The 18,789-nt window shown below is 35.0% G+C and overlaps 1 protein-coding gene across 1 annotated transcript; it reads right to left on the bottom strand.

The window, feature by feature from the left end:
• Positions 1-5,509: 5,509 nt before the first annotated feature.
• On the bottom strand, positions 5,510-18,337 carry LOC117339498 (syntaxin-18-like). Its single transcript, XM_033901133.1, has 11 exons — positions 18,123-18,337; positions 17,577-17,644; positions 17,058-17,173; positions 15,156-15,233; positions 14,162-14,228; positions 13,620-13,708; positions 13,126-13,223; positions 12,132-12,190; positions 11,622-11,691; positions 10,244-10,324; positions 5,510-6,609 (listed from the first exon to the last, which is right to left on the bottom strand). The coding sequence occupies exons 1-11, from the start codon at positions 18,282-18,284 to the stop codon at positions 6,514-6,516; spliced, it is 984 nt and encodes a 327-aa protein (XP_033757024.1). The 5' UTR covers positions 18,285-18,337; the 3' UTR covers positions 5,510-6,513.
• Between the last annotated feature and the right edge of the window lie 452 nt (positions 18,338-18,789).

Here is an 18,789-nt window from a genome sequence, read left to right as displayed (position 1 = left end):
GTTTTTAAATGATTTGACGGAAGAGTGACAGAAGGGGAAAGAAGAGAAAAGATCTGTCTTTCATATGACTGATATGGATAATCCAATGGTGGGTGCCAAGATCCCTCTGTGATCTCTTGTTATTTATTAATTACAGATTTTATTACAGCATATTGAATTTAACAATATCAAATATTATTTTCCTTGAGTGTAAGTTTGCGATCATAGTTTTCACAATTTATTGGGTAGTGTTAAAAAGTAGCGGGACAGGTTCAAAATGCCATCATTTCCTTTCGGAGTGTGGTAGCCATAGAGCCGGAAATGCAGGTTCAACGTAGGATAAATTTGATGTGTCTAATAAACACCAGGGAACGTTAATCAGTAGAGGTGATATAGTCTGGTAGAAAGTTCCAGCCGGAAATATTTTTAGAGAAAAATGAACAATTTCTAATCTGTGACTTGCATGCTTGAATTAGTAAGAATTTTGATGAGGATGATAGGTATAGCGGCTTGGAGGAAACAGTGGGGTTTCCCTTACAGATCATCGGGTCTTTTTTATCTTGTGGAGAGTGATCAACCTTAGTTCTTTTCTTCTGTTATATAGGTATAAAGAGTGCCATTCTATGATGTTTATCATGTCTCTAACACTGGATGTACTTACAAATTTGACGGAGACGTAACGGGCGGCTCTCAGTTACTCCATTTCAATTTTGTTTCCAAGCAGAGCAAGCATACCCTGGAGAAGGTCTTACCATGGCTAGATGTGTTTGTGTTTTGACAGATTTGGATCCTGCTTTGATGTTTTTTCTTAAGAAGTCTTATGTTGAATTTGTTTGTGAACGGATATTGTTTATATGAGCCTCGCACGTAAGATTCAGTAGCAGAGTGGCTGTATACATTTCTCTACAGAGACTGACTTCAGTTGTTTTCCGTGGAGAATATAAGGACAAGGTACAATGGTTTTATTAGCTCACCTGGCGCGATTGAGCACCGTCCGTCGTCTGTCCTCAATTCCTTTAAAGCCTTACTATAGACCTGAACGTCTGTATAGATTTTGATGAAATTTGGTTTGGAGCATTATTGGGCAAAGGAGATCAAACGAAGGATGTGGCCCCTTGGAGCCGGAGGGGCGGGCCCAACAAGGAAAATTGAGATATGTTTTAACCCCTGCTACTCCTGAACGCATGAGTAGATTGTAATGAAATTTGGTTTGAAGTATTATTGGGCCCAGGAAATCTAAATCATACAAATGGAGGATGTGGCTCCCCTGAAGCCGGATTAGTGGGGCCAAATGGGAGAAATTGAGGTAAATCGTTTAAATCGCTGTAAATCCCGAACAACAGAATTGATTATTTGTCAAATGAAATCTAATGAAGGATGTGGCACTCTAGGGGCGGGAGAAAGGAGTCCTATAAGGGAAATATAGTGGTAAAAGAAACTCAAGTTGATCTTTTCGAGAATTACGGGATTAAGTCCACCTGTAGTTAGAACCATTGTTTGGAAAGGCAGTTCAAAGGTAGGAAAATATTTGAAATAAAACTTAAATAAGAGTATGTTAGAAATATCCAGGTGAGCGATGCATGCCATATGGTACTCTTGTTATACAAATACATGTAGTATTTTGCAATAGTTTCCCTGTATATCAGTCACAAAATATAAAATGTTTATCCAAAAACACATCTTCAATCAAACTTATACTATAGAGTCACGGTCACCCAATCTTGTAGGTGGCTATATGACTACAGTCCTCTATATACTCCCTACACGTATATATATCAAAAACCAACGCATATATATAGCAATTAGCTGCTCGAACGCTAGTACGGAGGCTGCGGTATGTTCGTGTTAAGTCTCCTTGTGATAGGCCGGAAATTTTGCCGATTTATAGTGCTACCTCCCTGAAGCATACTGCCGAAGACACCCAGCAGGACACCCCACCCGGTCACATTATACTGACAACGGGCGAACCAGTCGTGCCCAAAACACACATACGCACTCACCACACGCATGCATGTCGCACGCACGGGAGGCCGTCCTTAAATGACCTTAGCTGTTAATAGGACGTTAAACAAAATAAACCAAACCAAACCAAACCGCTAGTACAGACGGAGTCGGCGTTTATTCAAGTAAGTAAAGTACACTTGATACGTCTCAACGTTTTCTTCTTCTCATTCCCTCTCACAGGTTGTCGCGTTAAACATCCTCAAAAACCAAGCGCGCCACCCAACCTGAAACCTTCTTATAGGAGAACAGGAGGTGTACCAGCCCGACAATGCTTAAGGTTTGTTTGTTTGGGTTTTTTTTTTGCAGGGATTTCTAACCATTTAGCGACACCCAAACATACCTCTATAAATGTAATATATCTACTATATGCAAAATTTCCATTTTGCCGTACTACATGTATGACGTTTTGAGTTAGAATGACTACCCAACCTATACCCGATCTACACCTAACCAATGGCCCTATCTGATTGGCTATTGCCAATGCACGAGACGGACAACCTGTCAACATATACTCCGTGTATACAGGACAAATATTTCCCGCTATTCTCCAAAACTCGGGAAAAAGATATTCCTGAGCTTGTTTTAAAAACGAATCGGATCAAAATGACGAGACATTAAAATTTACTAACTTTGACATGGAGTCGGCAACAAAACATTTTAAAGGAATTTCTTGAAACTGTTTAGTATACGACAACTGGGTTTAAGCGTTGAATGTCACAGCATGACAGGGATAATTTCCAATTAAAGCATCACAATTACCTAAATGAGTGGTAACTCCAAATGTTGTTTCCGGAGACGCCAACTGAACGGACGCCCACTTGTTTATTATTATAACAGAATGCGACGAGCATGTAGGCTGGTGACGGTGATAGCGTTTTAATTGAGATAACTATCAAAAGTAAGAGTAAGTCAATTTCTAATTTAGTTTCTTTATGCCTAAAATCAAGAGTCATCAATCCTCAAAATTCTAAAATCTAATATCTATATGTCTAAACTCAATAATCATTCCTTCCCCCTAACCTCACATTTGTGGCCTTTTTACGTGAAACACCGAGACGGCTAAAACCAACCAAGTATTACCAATCACTGGACGTTTAGCTCAAGTCTTAAGTTTATGCCGCCTTTCCGTCCGGCCGTTTGGCCTTTTTATTGCGGAGTGTAACTTTGCCCAATGTAAGCAATGTCGCGAAACTTGCTATGTACATGTACACCAATTTTAGACGATGTGAAGTGTATTAAATTCCAGGTCCACAACCTCTTATTTACAGTTATTGCCCATCGTTAAAATGTCGTGTCTGCAACATAACTTTGCCAACAGTTAAGTATGAATTATAAAAAAAAATGTGTCTATATCAGTTACTTTAAGGCGATGTGCAATGGACAGGATTAAAGTACCACGACCACTTATTTACAGAGTTATTGCCCTTTGTTTAAGTTTCGTATGCGGAGCATAGTTGGTTTGTTTGGTTTGTTTTTGTTTAACGTCCTATTAACAGCCAGGATCATTTAAGGACGTGCCTGGTTTTGGAGGTGGAGGAAAGCTGGAGTGGCCGGAGAAAAACCACCGGCCTACGGTCAGTACCTGGCAACTGCCCCACGTAGGTTTCGAACTCGCAATCCAGTGGTGGAGGGCTAGTGATAAAGTGTCGGTACACCTTAACCACTCGGCCACCGCCCCCCCCCCCCCCCCCCCCCCCCCCCTCCCCCCTCCACCGGAGCATAGTAATCTTGCTTGTATTTAAACTTAGATGTATACATTGCCCATACGAAGAAGATGTGCAATAAACCAAAGTCAGGGCCCGAAACTCCTTATTTACAGAGTTATTGCCCTTTGTTAAAATTTCATGTCCGCACCATATATTTGTATATAACATGTTAAAACATTTGTTTTGCCTTTTTCAAACCGTCCATTTTAACATCTTTTTACAGATACGCATTATTTATATAACTAAATACGAAATTCGCAGACAATAAGTCTCCAATTAAGTTGTTTTCGGGGAGCATTCATCAATTTCTCCGATACTCTTCTTTGTACAGAAAACAATAACGGCCAGGTTCTCTCATCATCTTCCTTAAATATTGACCAATGTTTTGTCGAGTTTAATCTGGATCTAATGCCTTGTCAAACTTACAGTTGTGATAGTTTCTTAAGTCGAGTCGGGGTTCCGTTCGGGATACATGCAATAAAAGAAAGTTACGTGTATATTGTTTGAGTCTCGTTTTGTTAAAACAAACTAATAATACCATTAGTTTAAAGGGGCATTCCTTCGTTCGGACACAAGAAACATGCACAATATCTATTGATGAAATCTATATCTGAACGTGTATTGTAAACAAATACCGCATGTTTTTGCGGTAATTAGTGATAATTCGGGTCGAATACTCGAAGAACTTTGGGTTCTCTTGAGAGTAAATCTGTCGTATTAATGTAAAGATTATAACTTTTATTACTTGGAAAAATGTATTTTTTTCCAGTAAGTTCCATTTTGACGACCTAAACTTCATTCAAGCGAAGGAATGCCCCTTTAAAGAAAAGCTGATGAGTTGTTTACAATACAACCTATTGTGGAAACATTTGCAACTAAAGCAGAACGCAAAAATTCAAAATGCTGTTTTTTAAGGAAATCAACTCTGCCTTATGACTTGGCAACTCAACACATTACTTTAGATTTTTCATATAGGCCTGATAGATATTTTCACGGCGCCATGGTTATTTGCGTTTGTTTTTGATAATTATATACATTTTTTTGTATCACTCTATACCGAACGTGCCATTTAATGTCTTTTTGAGACAGAAAACGTGTATACACTGTCGGCGATGTAAAATCGTTAATGAGTTTTACTTTCTAAATTTCGCTTTTTTTCCTGTATCATTGTTGGCCCCGATTCCCTGTGGATGTTAACAAATACTATCTGTAGCAGATGAGGACATAAGATCATTTCAGTAACACTACCGCAACAATATCATAAATTCTATACAATTGCATAAAACCCGGATAAATTGACTTTCCAAAACAAGATAGAAAATAATGATACTAGCGGTTGAAAATCTAATTCTTATCCAAGCGAGTTTCTGATGGTTTTAAATTATTCATTTGATATTGCGAGCCTTGGTATGAACAACCCTCATCATGATTAAGGCGGAGAATGTGTTGTAATTATTTAGTACGTAAACTTACGCGAATTGATCCAAAATTAAACCGGGAGTTTATAAGCTTATAGACTGCTATATATAGACACCAGCGTTGTGCGAACTTTCATGACGATTTCTCTTTTTTTTTCTAATTTGGCAATTCACAGGCAACGCCTCAAATCAGGTAACAGACACAGGGCTTGGCACGATTTTATAAATGATAGTCCATATATATATGTATTACAGAGTGACTATGATATATATATATATGGACTATTATTATAAAATCGTGCCAAGCCCCTGTGGTACCAGAGGAATGTGTTTGTTAATCTTAAACATTTTTTTTTCTTGAATGTCACAAAAGAAGACACATAAATGAAAAAAATACAGAACAGGTGTTTTCATTATTTATTTTCAAGCATGAAATATTGCACAATTAACAATATTATATAATTAATTACTGTTTTAATAGCAGACAACAGTCCTAGACAGATTTCATCTCTTCAAATGATGACTGAATCTGCATCCTCATTCAAAATCAACAATGAGATTACACACAAGATGGCAATATATCAACAAGAGTATTACAAACATTCAACAGTTCTGAAATTTGCTTCCTGATGAAGTTTCAGTAAAGCACTTTAATAATCAGAAATGTATATGCATACAAAACATTTTAGTAATCTGTCTGATTCAACAAGACTGACAATTTTGAACTTTTTGAAATTTTAGCTTGCACATCATTCTTCAACAAAAGCTTATTGATAACTATATTATAATATGGTATTCTGTGAAATTCTTAAAAAGATGCAAAACTTACCAATAGCATCTTTCTAGAGGTACGTCATGTTATTTTGTTTCACTATTGAAATTTACAGTGAAGCTTAAATTTCAGAATTTAGTTACCCCCACCCCCAAAAAAGAACCCAAAGTGAATCCTTTATATGGTGACATGAGGAAAACATAAAAAAAACAACTAAAATGTCCTTTACGGACATGAATTCGTATTTCAGTTACACTGTAATGTAAGTTTTTTCAAAAATGTCTAAATTTATAAAATTTCATCAACAGGGAATCGTAACATGATTTTTAATTATCTGTCAAGCAGGATATCTCGTGAAATATTAAGGAGACAACCAGTATGTAACAGTCCTACTTGATTCTTAAACAACTTACTTGGCTGTGAAACTATGTGAAACTATGTGAAACTATCATATGAAATATTCTTTCAGTCTGCTCTACCAATCAATAAATAACATTTCTCTACCACTTAAATCACAATTATACTTCATTGAAAGAAGGAGGAATAGCAAGTAGTGTGTCCATTAATTTTATCTCACAGAACAGCTTTGATAGTAATACATGTGTTATAATTGACATCTATTATGCTGGCTAGTCTAGTCGTTGTACCAATGTAAGAACAGTAGGGAGAGTGGCAACACAAGAAAAAAAAATAAAATCCATACACGTAATCCAGCACTGTTCTTAATGGCCTGCAAATAAAAACAACATCAATAACTTAAAATTGTTTAAACTTCAAGGAATTGCTTTATCACATACTGTAAATGTATATATTTTAGTGCTAATTTTATTTTAGCATATTTGCACTGGAAGCATTCCGCTAAATTATGATTGTACTAATTGTAGTTTATCTACATTGGTTTCTATGGCAATAATTGTTGCGCCACAAATTGATCATTCAGCTATACTGTTATGATTTTATTTTGCGCTAAAATTTGTGTGCATCAAATTATGTATAATTATAGTATTTCTGTGCACTGTTACCATTCAGTGATTTATCGTAGGATCATAGAACTTTAATCCAAAATTCTGAATGATAATCAAACGATAATATGTTGATAAATATTACATATTTCACATCATTTTGTATGATCTGTATAGCATGAGATCAGCTGTATGTATGACGTTAGGAGAGGACACCAGCTGCTAGAAGAAGACACCCACCTTAAAAGGACCCTGGCTGTTCATGGGTCAATAAACCCAGAAAACAGCTAATAAAGTAGACCATTTACTCAAAAACCCTGGGTGTTCACAGTCAATAAACCCCAAAAAACAAATCAAATGTATTTAGCAAATATGAGAGTTGGCACAATGTAAACAAAAATACAATTAAATGACATCATAATACAGTTTTCTGTTTCTCAAAAGATCTCAGGGGTTCTATAAAATGGTGAAGCTACATTACTACATGGTAAAGTATGTAGTTTACAGCATTTTACTGCATAGCTACAACTTAAAATGGTGCAAAGTAGGCTAAGGAAGAATTCTTCAATGTGAAGATAATGTGTTAACATAACCTTGAGTTTTAGATGAATGTCTTTTTTACCCAATTTAGTGCAGTATTTAAGGAATATAAACAGCTGACACATCAAGATAATTTGTAGAGGATTTTTGATTATAACTGACAAGACTCCCATTTATATACCATTTAATGTGTTCATGTCAGCTACAGAAACAATACAGGGGTGTTTTAAGACATGGAAACAAATAACTGAGATGTTGACAAGACAATTTACTAATAGAGTGTGCAATGCTTTTATACTAAATGCAAAGCAATGGCTAAAAAACAATTCCATTCTATTTATTCTGACAAAAGGCCTGCACAATATGTCACCTGGGTTATTCAGATGATCTCAAAAGCATCATTTACATTGTACAATGGGTTTCCCGTGTGTATAAACAACATTAGAGAGTAAATACTTTTCATATTGTAGGAAAAACAGGCCTTAGGGTCATGAAATTATCTTAAATCTAAAACTGTCTGAAATCATAGAAAATAAATTGATGTAAAATTCTAAAACTGTTGCATGATCTTTGGTGCCTTAAAAAGAAAAATTTGTGTAATACTCTGTTTACTGATTTATATTCTCTGGTTTTCATGCAAGAAAAAAAATCTTTAAGTAGCAAAAACCAAAGAATTCTGATTCCCTTCTAGATGATCCTGGAAACATGACGTGATACAAATCTGTGTGTATTCAAGGTGTTGTTTATATCATGCAAACATAATGTTTTGGTTTAACACTAGAAAAGAGTAGAAATTTGAAGCTGTGCATTGTATTTGAAGCTATGCATTGTATTAGGTTTATTTTGTTTAATGTCCTATTAACAGCCTGGATCATTTAAGGACGTGCCAGGTTCTGGAGGTCACGTGGAGGAAAGCTTGAGTACCTGGAGAAAAACCACCGACCTACAGTCAGTACCAGGCAACTGCCCCATGTGGGTTTCAAACTCGGAACCCAGAAGTAGAGGGCTAGTGATAAAGTGTCGGGACACCTTAATCACTCAGCCACCGCGGCCGCTACATGCATTGTAGTAATGTCAGTAACTACATATAGCTCGCTGTATAGTAAGGACTACAAAGTACATGTACATGTATATACATGTCTGTTAGCTGCATATGGGTGAGGGCATTGTAATCATATAACCAACTTGGAAATTCGAAACTGCATATTACCGTAATGTTTTATTTTAAGTATAAGCTACACTCTTGATACCGTAACTTTCACCCAAGATGGTATAGATGTCAATCTCACCGTTACTACTGGATTGGTGGTATCTATATCAGGGCATCCAGTAGACCCTTGACAGTATGTTTTTGACTCCCCATAGTCAGATCTAACTCTTGGGTTTGAAAGCACATATCTATTTGACATATGTTTTGACCCTTCAGATTTCTGAGAAATAGTGATTTGACTTCTGAAATTGCTAAATCTCAAGGGTCAACTGGATGCCATGTATCAATGTATATACATGTCAATATTTCAGTAAGAGCTTGGAAGAGAGAAGTGTATAGTCGGTAATATTGAACATTCGCGGTCATTATATATAGCACAAAAATAAATACCCAGCGAACATTTCCATACAAACAGATGTATAGAAGTGTATACTACAGAATGTTAAAAGTGTGGTTGCGCGGATTTTAATACCCACTAACTAGGTCTAGCGGCCACTACTGTGAAATATTAGCCTTGTGGAATTTAACTTTACAGTATTCAACGCACTGCTGCCCGAATTTTTGCCTAGTAGAGAAAACTTTTATTCCATGGATTTTAACAGTGACAAATATTGTATGTTCTAAACATGGAATAACATGGAATAAACTATCGACAAAACAGACAAAAATATAATTTTACTTGATTGAAGAGTGGAGGATACTACAAGATTGCGCTTGGTATTACTCAAGTACTTCATACAAATGTTCTAATAAGAAGAACCAGCAGTGTTGGTCAAGTGATTTTCCAATTCATAAAAAATAAATACTGCAATTTGTTTGAAAGAAACATGGAGCACACCAAACAAAACGTTATTTATACCTCCCTGCTGCAACCATTGAAGCCCTTTTTATAAAACTTTTATAATGTATAAGCTGTGTTTCCTTTTATTAGGACTCCTGAGTCGATGAGATAGTTTTCACCAAAAGCAGGATAGTGTTTTGCCCCTACACACACTTCCATTTTTAACATGTGATACCATAATCTTTCCCATGAGGACTTCTTGAGTTTGTTTGTTTATGTTTTACGGCCCATCGACAACTAGGGTCATTTAGGGCCAGACTTCTTGAGTCTTTTCAAAAACTTTTCAAACCTTTTTCAAACAATGTTCAAGCCTTTTTCCCAAAGTAAAAAAACAAAGACAAGACCAAAAAGGCTGATATTACAGAGAGCAACAATGCAATGAAGATGACAGAGAATAACAAATTAATATGTAAATTACTTGACAATAATTAGCCCAGCAGACAGTCAACTTCTTAAAAATAGATCACTATTGACAAACTATATGAAACACCAACTTAAATCAAAATGTCCTTTATTTGTTTAAATTCTGAAACCAGCAGTAAAACTTTCAAAGAAAACAAAAATCAAAATTCAATGACCTTTAACAGACTTTTCGGAAGAGTACAAAACCAGGATTTTTCAAGCATCACACTGAAATTCGAGCACTTTTCAAGGTCTTTGTGAGCCATGTAACCATCCAGTCAGAGAAGAGTACTGCTTGAAATCATTATCCAGAATCCTTATTTGAAAGTGTGCATGCCATTACAGAAAACTAAATGTAATGCTAAAATTTTTTTTTTTTTTTACAGAATTTAGAAAAGACATTTCTTACCTCTCGAATTTCTTCATTTCCGTCTTTAATGTTCTCTGTAGCACCAACAACATTTTCTGCTATTCTGTCTATGTCTTTGTCCTGCAGATAGAGTAAAAGAAGGTTACTTAAATCGCTTTGTTATCATTAAGTGTTTATTTTGTTAGATTTTCTATAAATTATGCTCCTTTATGTATGTCAATATAAAAAGAGTCACCATATTTCTGATGTGTACACCGATAGATGATGTGTTGCTTTTAAAGTAACATTAAACAGATCTCAGCCCTGTGACCTTGAAAGTAAATCAAGGTCATCCATTTGAACAAAGGTCGAAGGCCTTCATCCCAGCATGCTACGGGCCAAATATCATGACACTGGACCTCTTGGTTATTGAGAGGAAGTCCTTTAAATATTTTAGTACATTTGACCCAGTGACCTTGAAAGTAAATCAATGTCATTCATTTGAAAAAACTTTGTCCACCTTCATCCCTTCATGTTACTGCCTTAATTTCATAGCCCTGGGCCTCTTGGTTATTGAGAATTAGCTGTTTTAAGATTTTCAAGTCATATAACCCCTGTAACCTTTAAAGTAGGTCAAGATCATTGATTTAAACAAACTCTGTAGGCCTTCATTCCAGCATGATACTGGCCCAATATCATGAAACCAGGCTTCTTTCTTATTGAAAAGAAGTCAAACAACGCACAATGGACAAAATGAGATCGCAGTAGGTCACTTCGTCTCAGGTGACCTAAATTTGATGTCTGGATCAAAGTTGTAAATAAATATAATGATTATTCTCTCAAATGTTTTTTTGTCAATCTTGGGTTGGTTGGTTTGTATTGTCAATGACCTACCAATAGCTATACATTTGTAGTAATTTATGGAAGGCCTCCAACGTGTACGAGATGCATGCATGAGATATACACAGGTGTATTTTAGGAGGCTGCAATATGTTTGCCTCCTTGTGATAGCATGAAACTGAAGTTGACTTATAGTGCTACCTTACTGAATTGTACTGCCGAAGACATCCAGCAGGACCCCTCATTGGTCACATTATGCATTATACATATTTCATTGTCATTACATAAAGCTTCCTTGAGGAAATACTGTTGACCCTTTCAAACATTTCTATATGAAACTTAGTAGAATGTATTACACATGATCAACCTCTAAAGCATTTGTGCATGAATTTGCATTTTTTTTTTCTTTTGATGGTTTCCCTTAAGTGCCCCTTTAATGATCGTCTTGCATAAAACTTGGAATGCAGGAGCCAGGATATCAAGTTAATCTTTTACTTACCTACATTCCAGTTTTGATATTGCTATATCTGTATTTCAAGGGCATGTATACATATATTCATGTTTTAAGTACAAATGTATTATAATTATATTGTCTTACCTGTTCTAGAACTTTTTCAGTGAAAATCTCCTGGAGACGTGCTATTTCCACCACTTGGCCTTCAATGTGACTGTAAATAACATTCAATTAAATATTTCTTCCTTCGAGGAGTTTTTTTTTGTGGGGGGAGGTGGAATAGTAATACTACATTCAATGACAAAAACTTGTACATCAAACAAAATTAAGTTTCCTTCACTATGGTGTTATATGAAAAATATTGCAGGTACAAAAATATCTTACATTATTTGACTGCAAGAGAAAGCTCAACATTAACTAATTCAAACTTCTATATTTTTTTTCAGTTTTTATTACATTCATACTTGTAGATTTATCCAATGATATCACAAGTAACCTAACGCAGCCTTTAAATTAATGCTGTGTGGAAATCCACATTCCTTGCCATCAAATAAATATTTGATAAAAGAAGTAAATCCTATGGTTTGTTGTTATGGTTTAAGGGTATATGTCTGCAAAAGTTCCCTTCTACAGGAAATGTTCACTTCCTCTTACCTAACTTCTTGAGCCAAGCTGTTCATTTCATCAAACAATGTCTGGTTCTCCCTCTCAAACTACAACAAATTACAGCTAAGAATAGGATACAAATATATTTGATTATGATAATATTATGAACTGGCAACCTGCTGAATCCATTTATAAATATCTGGTAACCTTTTTCTTCAAATAATCATCATAGAAATATTTTGGGATGCAATATTTATACTCTTTCTTTAGAGAAATTAACATTCAACATCATAAATTATGAAATTAAGCCCCAAATTCATGACATCTTTCTAGTCTGTTACAAACATAATTAAGGGCAAATTTGTTGCAAATAAACTGGTTTAGGTTTGGGTTTATGGTTTAAACCTGGTTTTCAAAACGGTTTGTAAACTAAAACTGGTTTGCTCTTGAGAAACAAATGCGAAATTCTAGTTTTCAATATGGTGTCTTTGGGAGAAAAAGCTTCAGAGCAGTATTTGAAACGTTAATACCTCCTAAACGCACAAAAATTCCCCGAATCCCAAATTATGTTGAAGACATACTTCCACAATTCAATGCAATGACAAACACAAGGGAACACGGTCATACCAATGGGAAAACAATTATTAATATTTATAATTTATATTTTATTTGTCCAGTCAAATGACACTACAAGCCATAGCTGGCAAGTTTGGAGTACGTAGCGCACTTCAAGAGCACATTCTGCATGTTGACAACATTCGCCATCTTGTTTTCAGAAACGAAACCTTCCAAACCACAACCGGTGGTGGTTTGAATGGTTTAATAAACTAGTTTAGGTTTATCAGAAACAAATGAATGAACCGGTTTCAGTTTAAATGTGGTTTGAAACTGGTTTACTCAACAAATGGAAAGTTTACAGAACCGGTTCGAAACTAAAACTGGTTTTAGGAGAACAAATTCGCCCTAAGTTAGACTTCAGCATCCATATCAGAAGAGGAAGTACAAAGAAGGACAACTCTATTGAAGGAAAGCATGATTCTACCATCTGAGCATCCTCTGGTGAAATATCACTATCGTCATCATCAAACATCGGATTCTCTGGTGGAAGAGAACTCTTAGTTGAATTTTCTGATTCCTGGGCTGAAATGTAGAAAACAATCATCATACAAACCATATACTGTCAATGGTAATGCATTCCATTCTGTTAAACATTCCTTTTAGACTTAACAGTGAAAGTCAATACAGCAGATACTGTACATATTTATGAAAAAAATGTGGTTATCAAAATGCCAAGTTTTTAATTGTTCTTCTTTTTACATAAAAATCATCCAGGCATATGGTTTCTTAAACAATATGTATTACTGGAAACAATGTCAAAATGTTCAAACGGAGTAGATAGGTATACAGTCTGTAATCTTCTTTACAAAAAGAGAAATATGGCATTTGATAAGAAAATCACTTTTCCATGCATGTAATGCTGCAACTTCATATCATAAAAACTATAAAGTAAAATCCTAAAAGATTGGAAGTACGTACTCTCCATATTATTTTCTGTTTTTCTTTCTTTCGCTTCTTTTGCATCCAGTAGTTCTTTTCTCTTCTTTCTTTCTGGCTCTAATTTAGAACTGAAATGAGAGAGATTAGAAAGGTACCTCATGGCAACTTAGGTTTTAAAATCAAAATCACATAAGCATAACAAATTAACATTGATCAAGATTATTAGATGAGATCGTGATTTGGATGGAATTTGAATCAGGTTATCAAAGTGTTGATGAGTCAATGACCCATAAAATTCAACCTGCTGTAATTAAACATACTGTAAATGTACTGATTTTTGTTAACTTCAAGTTCATAGCAAAATTTCAACAGATTAGCACGATTGATAAATTTGTGCACTATTACCGGTAGTTGCTCTGTGTATCAAACACATTATCTCAAGCGACTCTTTGGGCATATTAAAATTGATACAAAATTTAAGTTAGGATTATAAAGATTTGTAGGCATGTTTGGCATGGTATAGTGAAAAAAATTCACAGAGAGTTTCTATCAAATCTATGATAAAAAGCTTATTTACTTACATCCGTTTCCTATCAACAACTCTTTTCACTCGAACAGCCTTTTGTTCACTGTAAATTTTGCAAACAACTGTAACCAAAAGAAATATGACACATAATTACAGTGAATTATATACAAAAGTTAAACATGGAAGGTATAATGAATTTGATTATACTAAAAACCTCCAACTTATGGCAAATGATATGCTGTAGTATACAATAACAGGAGCACTGCGAACACATTCATAATACACCCATCTGATCCTGTCCAAAAAATGCTCAAAACTTGAAGAAAAAAAAAGTAAATTTATATTCACAAATTGAATCAATATTATCATTGTTAGACCTACAAGTATATCCTTGTAAAAATTAAGTCAATTACACATTATCTGACTGATAAGACTACTGATTGAAAAAACTTGCACAAGAACCAATTGGATGGATGCAGATGATTTACAATATCATCCTGAAACTGGCACCACATTGTCGAATACACCCACCACTATAGTTTTGCTGTATTCAGCAATGACAGAAAATATCTATATTTTAGAATCTTAGCACATGTGTCAATTCGATTGATCTATTTCCAATTGAAACGTTCAAAAGGCGAACATATTTGGAATATTGTTGATACCATTTCACTTAAAAATACTTATTTTTGATGACTGTTGCAGAGAAAATAGAATACATGGTTAGTGACTTAAAATATAAGTTGGATTTTTGGCTCAGGACAGAAAGACAAAAGAGGCTCACCAGTCGCCACTTTTGTTTTTCTTTACCCTCACCAAAATACAGCTGATATTTCAAGACACTGACCATGTATTCTCTATATACAGCCACTAAAATTTGACAGGCACATGAAAATTGCATAGCTTACTGGTGTTCATATTATTAGTGTATGGGAGAGAGATTAAAATGTCAAAACTTACAATTTAAATACACTATGTTTATACAGGGCATGTCAGTACCACAATAAAATTCTAGTGTATATATGTATAAAACGACCTGATAATATCACCTTTTAAATATTCCTCAATTAGTCGAATAACTCCGTCTCTGTGATCTTTCACTTGAGGGTGAACCTTCTGAACTTCAGCTGTAAAAACATTTCATATGGTATTAGTTGATTATATCCACATATACTTGAGTACATATTAAGACCTTTTAATATCAATTGTATCTAGGTATAGAATGTTTAGAGCTGTCATTGATACGAGTTTGGCGTATCGATATATCAAAAGAAAAATATCGCGACATATTGATATACATCGAAACATTGGTGGTGTTGAAAAGAGACTGTCCAATAAAGTCTATCATTCAATAAAAAGGCTTCCTAGTTGTTGTTTTTGACAAATTAACATACTACCAATGTAAAGTAATGCACCTACTTGTACAACATCTGTTATCAAGTTTACTCAAACTAAACCATGCATGGTGCAGACTGTAAAAGTTAAAGATGTTTCCTTCCGCCTTGCTTATTTCATTGGTAATGCGTTTTTGACACCCTGACTAAAGGGGAATAATAACGTTGAAAATGAAACCGGAATACAGAATTTATAAAATCATACCTTCACATTTTTTGCTATTTAATCATGCTAAATATTTGTAAGATAGTTTATATTCATTGTTGAAATTGAATACTTATTTTACAGCAGTTAAGAAGTCTAACGATGTAAAATAAATAAAAGGATTCTTTTTAGAAATCCAGAGAGTGATTGTTTTGTGTATTACATCAAACAGTCGTAGGCAAAATGGCTGCTCTCAACTAGCGAGAACGGACAAGAGTGGAAAGACAGAGATATCCAGTAAAATAACAATTTTATCAAGTTTTTGCCACAGTTGTCTACCTTTGTATCGATTCTCTGACAAAAAAATCGATATCGTATCGGAAAAATAGAATTGACAATACATCGGTATTGTTTGTAACGATGACAGATCTAAGAATGTTTATATTTTTTTTCAAAGCAAAAGAATGAAACATATTGAAGCTTTCTGCAAAGTGAGAACAGCAAGTTGTATTGTTTTTTTTTTAATGAAAACACTTCCCTGGTAACTTTTAAATCAACGTGGATTTTATGAACTGAAAGTTATCAATACCAAGGAGAAATTTTGGCAATTTTCAGTATGGTGAAGAAGTGATAACTTGTTTTATGATATAATGTTGAAAAATATTCATGTATACACTTTATGGTATCATACACTAAAGCTAATTTTTTTTTTTTTTTAATCATATGACCTGGGAATTTAAATTTAGAATTGCCATTCCTGGTTTTGCCTTGAAAATCATGTCACATGGTTATGCGCCTGATCACATCAGAATCAGTTTTCTCCAAACATCTGCCCTGCAGGTAGGGCGTAAGAATTGTACCTGCTGCCCCCATTGCATGATCGTAAGAGGCGACTAAATTTTGAATTATCTTTTCTCTTCTTTCTGAAAAACTTTCTTCTTCCTAATGCCTCCCTTGACAATGCCTCACTTTTGGCCTTTAGTTGAGCGTTCGCCGCTGTGAGGAAGGCTTTAAGTTCTGTCCCCTGGCCGAGACATACCAGTCATCAAAAATGGCAGTTGCTACTCCTGCTTAGCGCTCAGCATTTTGGAAGTGGGATGACTGGTTCACCCGTTGTCAGTATAATGTGACCGGATGGGGTGTCCTGCTGGGTGTCTTCGGCAGTATGCTTCAGTGAGGTAGCACTATAAATCGGCAAGCCTTCCAAAACACACATACGCACTCACCACACGCATGCATGTGGCACATACGGGAGGCCGTCTTTAAATGACCTTAGCTGTTAATAGGACATTAAACAAAATAAAGCAAACCAAACCAAATCTCCAGACATCCCAGTTTTTACCTGTATTTTGATTCAGGAGAACTGTGACTTCCACCAATTAAAAAAAAAAAGAAGAAAAAATATGACTTACATTCATCTTTAAATTTCATAATGGTTTCCCTGCAAGTTTTAATGATGTCCTGAGCATCTGAATCGATCTGATCTCTCTCCGCATCTGTCATTCTGGAAGCTTCCATAGTGACATGGCTGAAATAGAAACACCAGTTTTTAATTAAGAACAGGGCATAATGATAACAATTTCAAATTATCGTTACTAAAGCAAATGTTCTTACAATCATTTAACAATTTAGATTTTTTATCAGGAAAACTAAATACAATCAATATTTTCCATCACATTTCATAAATATGTAACATAGTAATGGTACCTACGGTAAAACAATACTGTCACTCATTTCTCTTATGAATTTACATACTCTGAAACTTGTGCATTAACCCATTTTTAAATTTTAGGGGATTCTTTATGCTAATTATGTGGGGTTTTATGATGTCCCATTACTCCTGTTTGAATTACTATATCTATACATTGTTCCTTGGTAAGATTGAACTAAAATTAATTTATGTTTATCTGTGATTTATGTAAATGACTCACCTGCCAGCATTCACATACTCTTTCCGGTGTTCCAGGAGAAAATCCCTTAGTCTTGTTATACTGGACACCTAATACAAACAAAACTTAATGTAAAAAGATCAACATATACTTAACAACTTGTTCCTGGATCCTTCCAGGGTCTTATTTTGTTGTTTGTAAAATGTTAATGCATTGCATATTGCCACTTCAACTTGATGAAATGTAATGTGGTTTATACTAGCTTAACAATACAGATAATTCAGTAATTAATCTACATGTACAAGTGTACCTACTGAGAGATGTAACATTGTATAGTCTGCTTTACATTAATGTTTTTCACTGGATTCATTTTATTTGATATGATGAATTTACCACTAAAATGCATGTACTCCTATACGTATAAGAGGTCTGATTCCACCTGATTACATTGGTGGATATTGCGACAGCCTGTCAAAAGTTTCCTGTCGTGCAAACCTCTAATATTATTGGAGTTATATGCATGATACATCTCATTTGTAACGAACCCCTGTGGTCCGACAACAGCAGCTGATAATTAAGTTGCGTTACCATTTCCTTTGCTTTTTGTTCAAAATCTCCTTTGTGCTTTGACACAGGGAAGATGGAAGACGAGTTATTTTTCTTTCCTCCATTTGCATAATCGCCAAGAACTTTGTTTCTTGATTTCACTGTCTTAATCGTCGCTTTGAACAGATTGGTGACATCAGCCATTCTCTTTGGCGATTTTGACGTGTTTTCCCGACCGGAAGTGATCTAGGAACTGTATTCGGATTACTAAATGCCACAACAGACAAGGATCCCGACAGGCAGCACTCTGAAATAAGTAGTATTAAAAGCGGCGACACCCCTCAGTAAGAAGCCTGAAATACCAATACGAATCAATATGATGCCACAATAATTTACTTGTATGATAGATAATTTGAAATGTTTTCCCAATAGAAAGCTAGACCCTACTACGTTATCCAGAGACCTTACATTCTTAGTTGCTGAGCAGGTTGTCTGGTTTATCTAATAGATTCAATTAGTACAATAAACGATGTACAGTAATCAGTTTTCTATTTTACCAACATTCACTAAAAATACATAACAACATCTGTGATTCTGTTTCTCAATAAAAGATATTTATTTGATCTGCCGATTTAGAATACGGACAAAGGGAGGCAATCCTAATCACCGATATATAAATTTGATCAAGTACGTTGTAAAAAATTTTCAA

The sequence above is a fragment of the Pecten maximus genome, chromosome 12 (genome assembly GCF_902652985.1).
Source record: "Pecten maximus chromosome 12, xPecMax1.1, whole genome shotgun sequence".
Taxonomy (NCBI): Eukaryota; Metazoa; Mollusca; class Bivalvia; order Pectinida; family Pectinidae; genus Pecten; species Pecten maximus.
Note: the sequence above shows the minus strand (reverse complement) of the source record. Positions and strands in the feature narration are given on the sequence as shown.

What these genes read in the sequence shown, in the direction of transcription:
- LOC117339498 (XM_033901133.1), bottom strand. Translation starts at nt 18,284, where the DNA reads ATGGCTGATGTCACCAATCTGTTCAAAGCGACGATTAAGACAGTGAAA. An exon ending in AACAAAAAGCAAAGGAAATG is followed by an intron (nt 17,645 to 18,122) that starts GTAACGCAACTT and finishes TGTTTGTATTAG; the next exon opens with GTGTCCAGTATAACAAGACT. An exon ending in AGCTTGGCTCAAGAAGTTAG is followed by an intron (nt 11,692 to 12,131) that starts GTAAGAGGAAGT and finishes TGTTATTTACAG; the next exon opens with TCACATTGAAGGCCAAGTGG.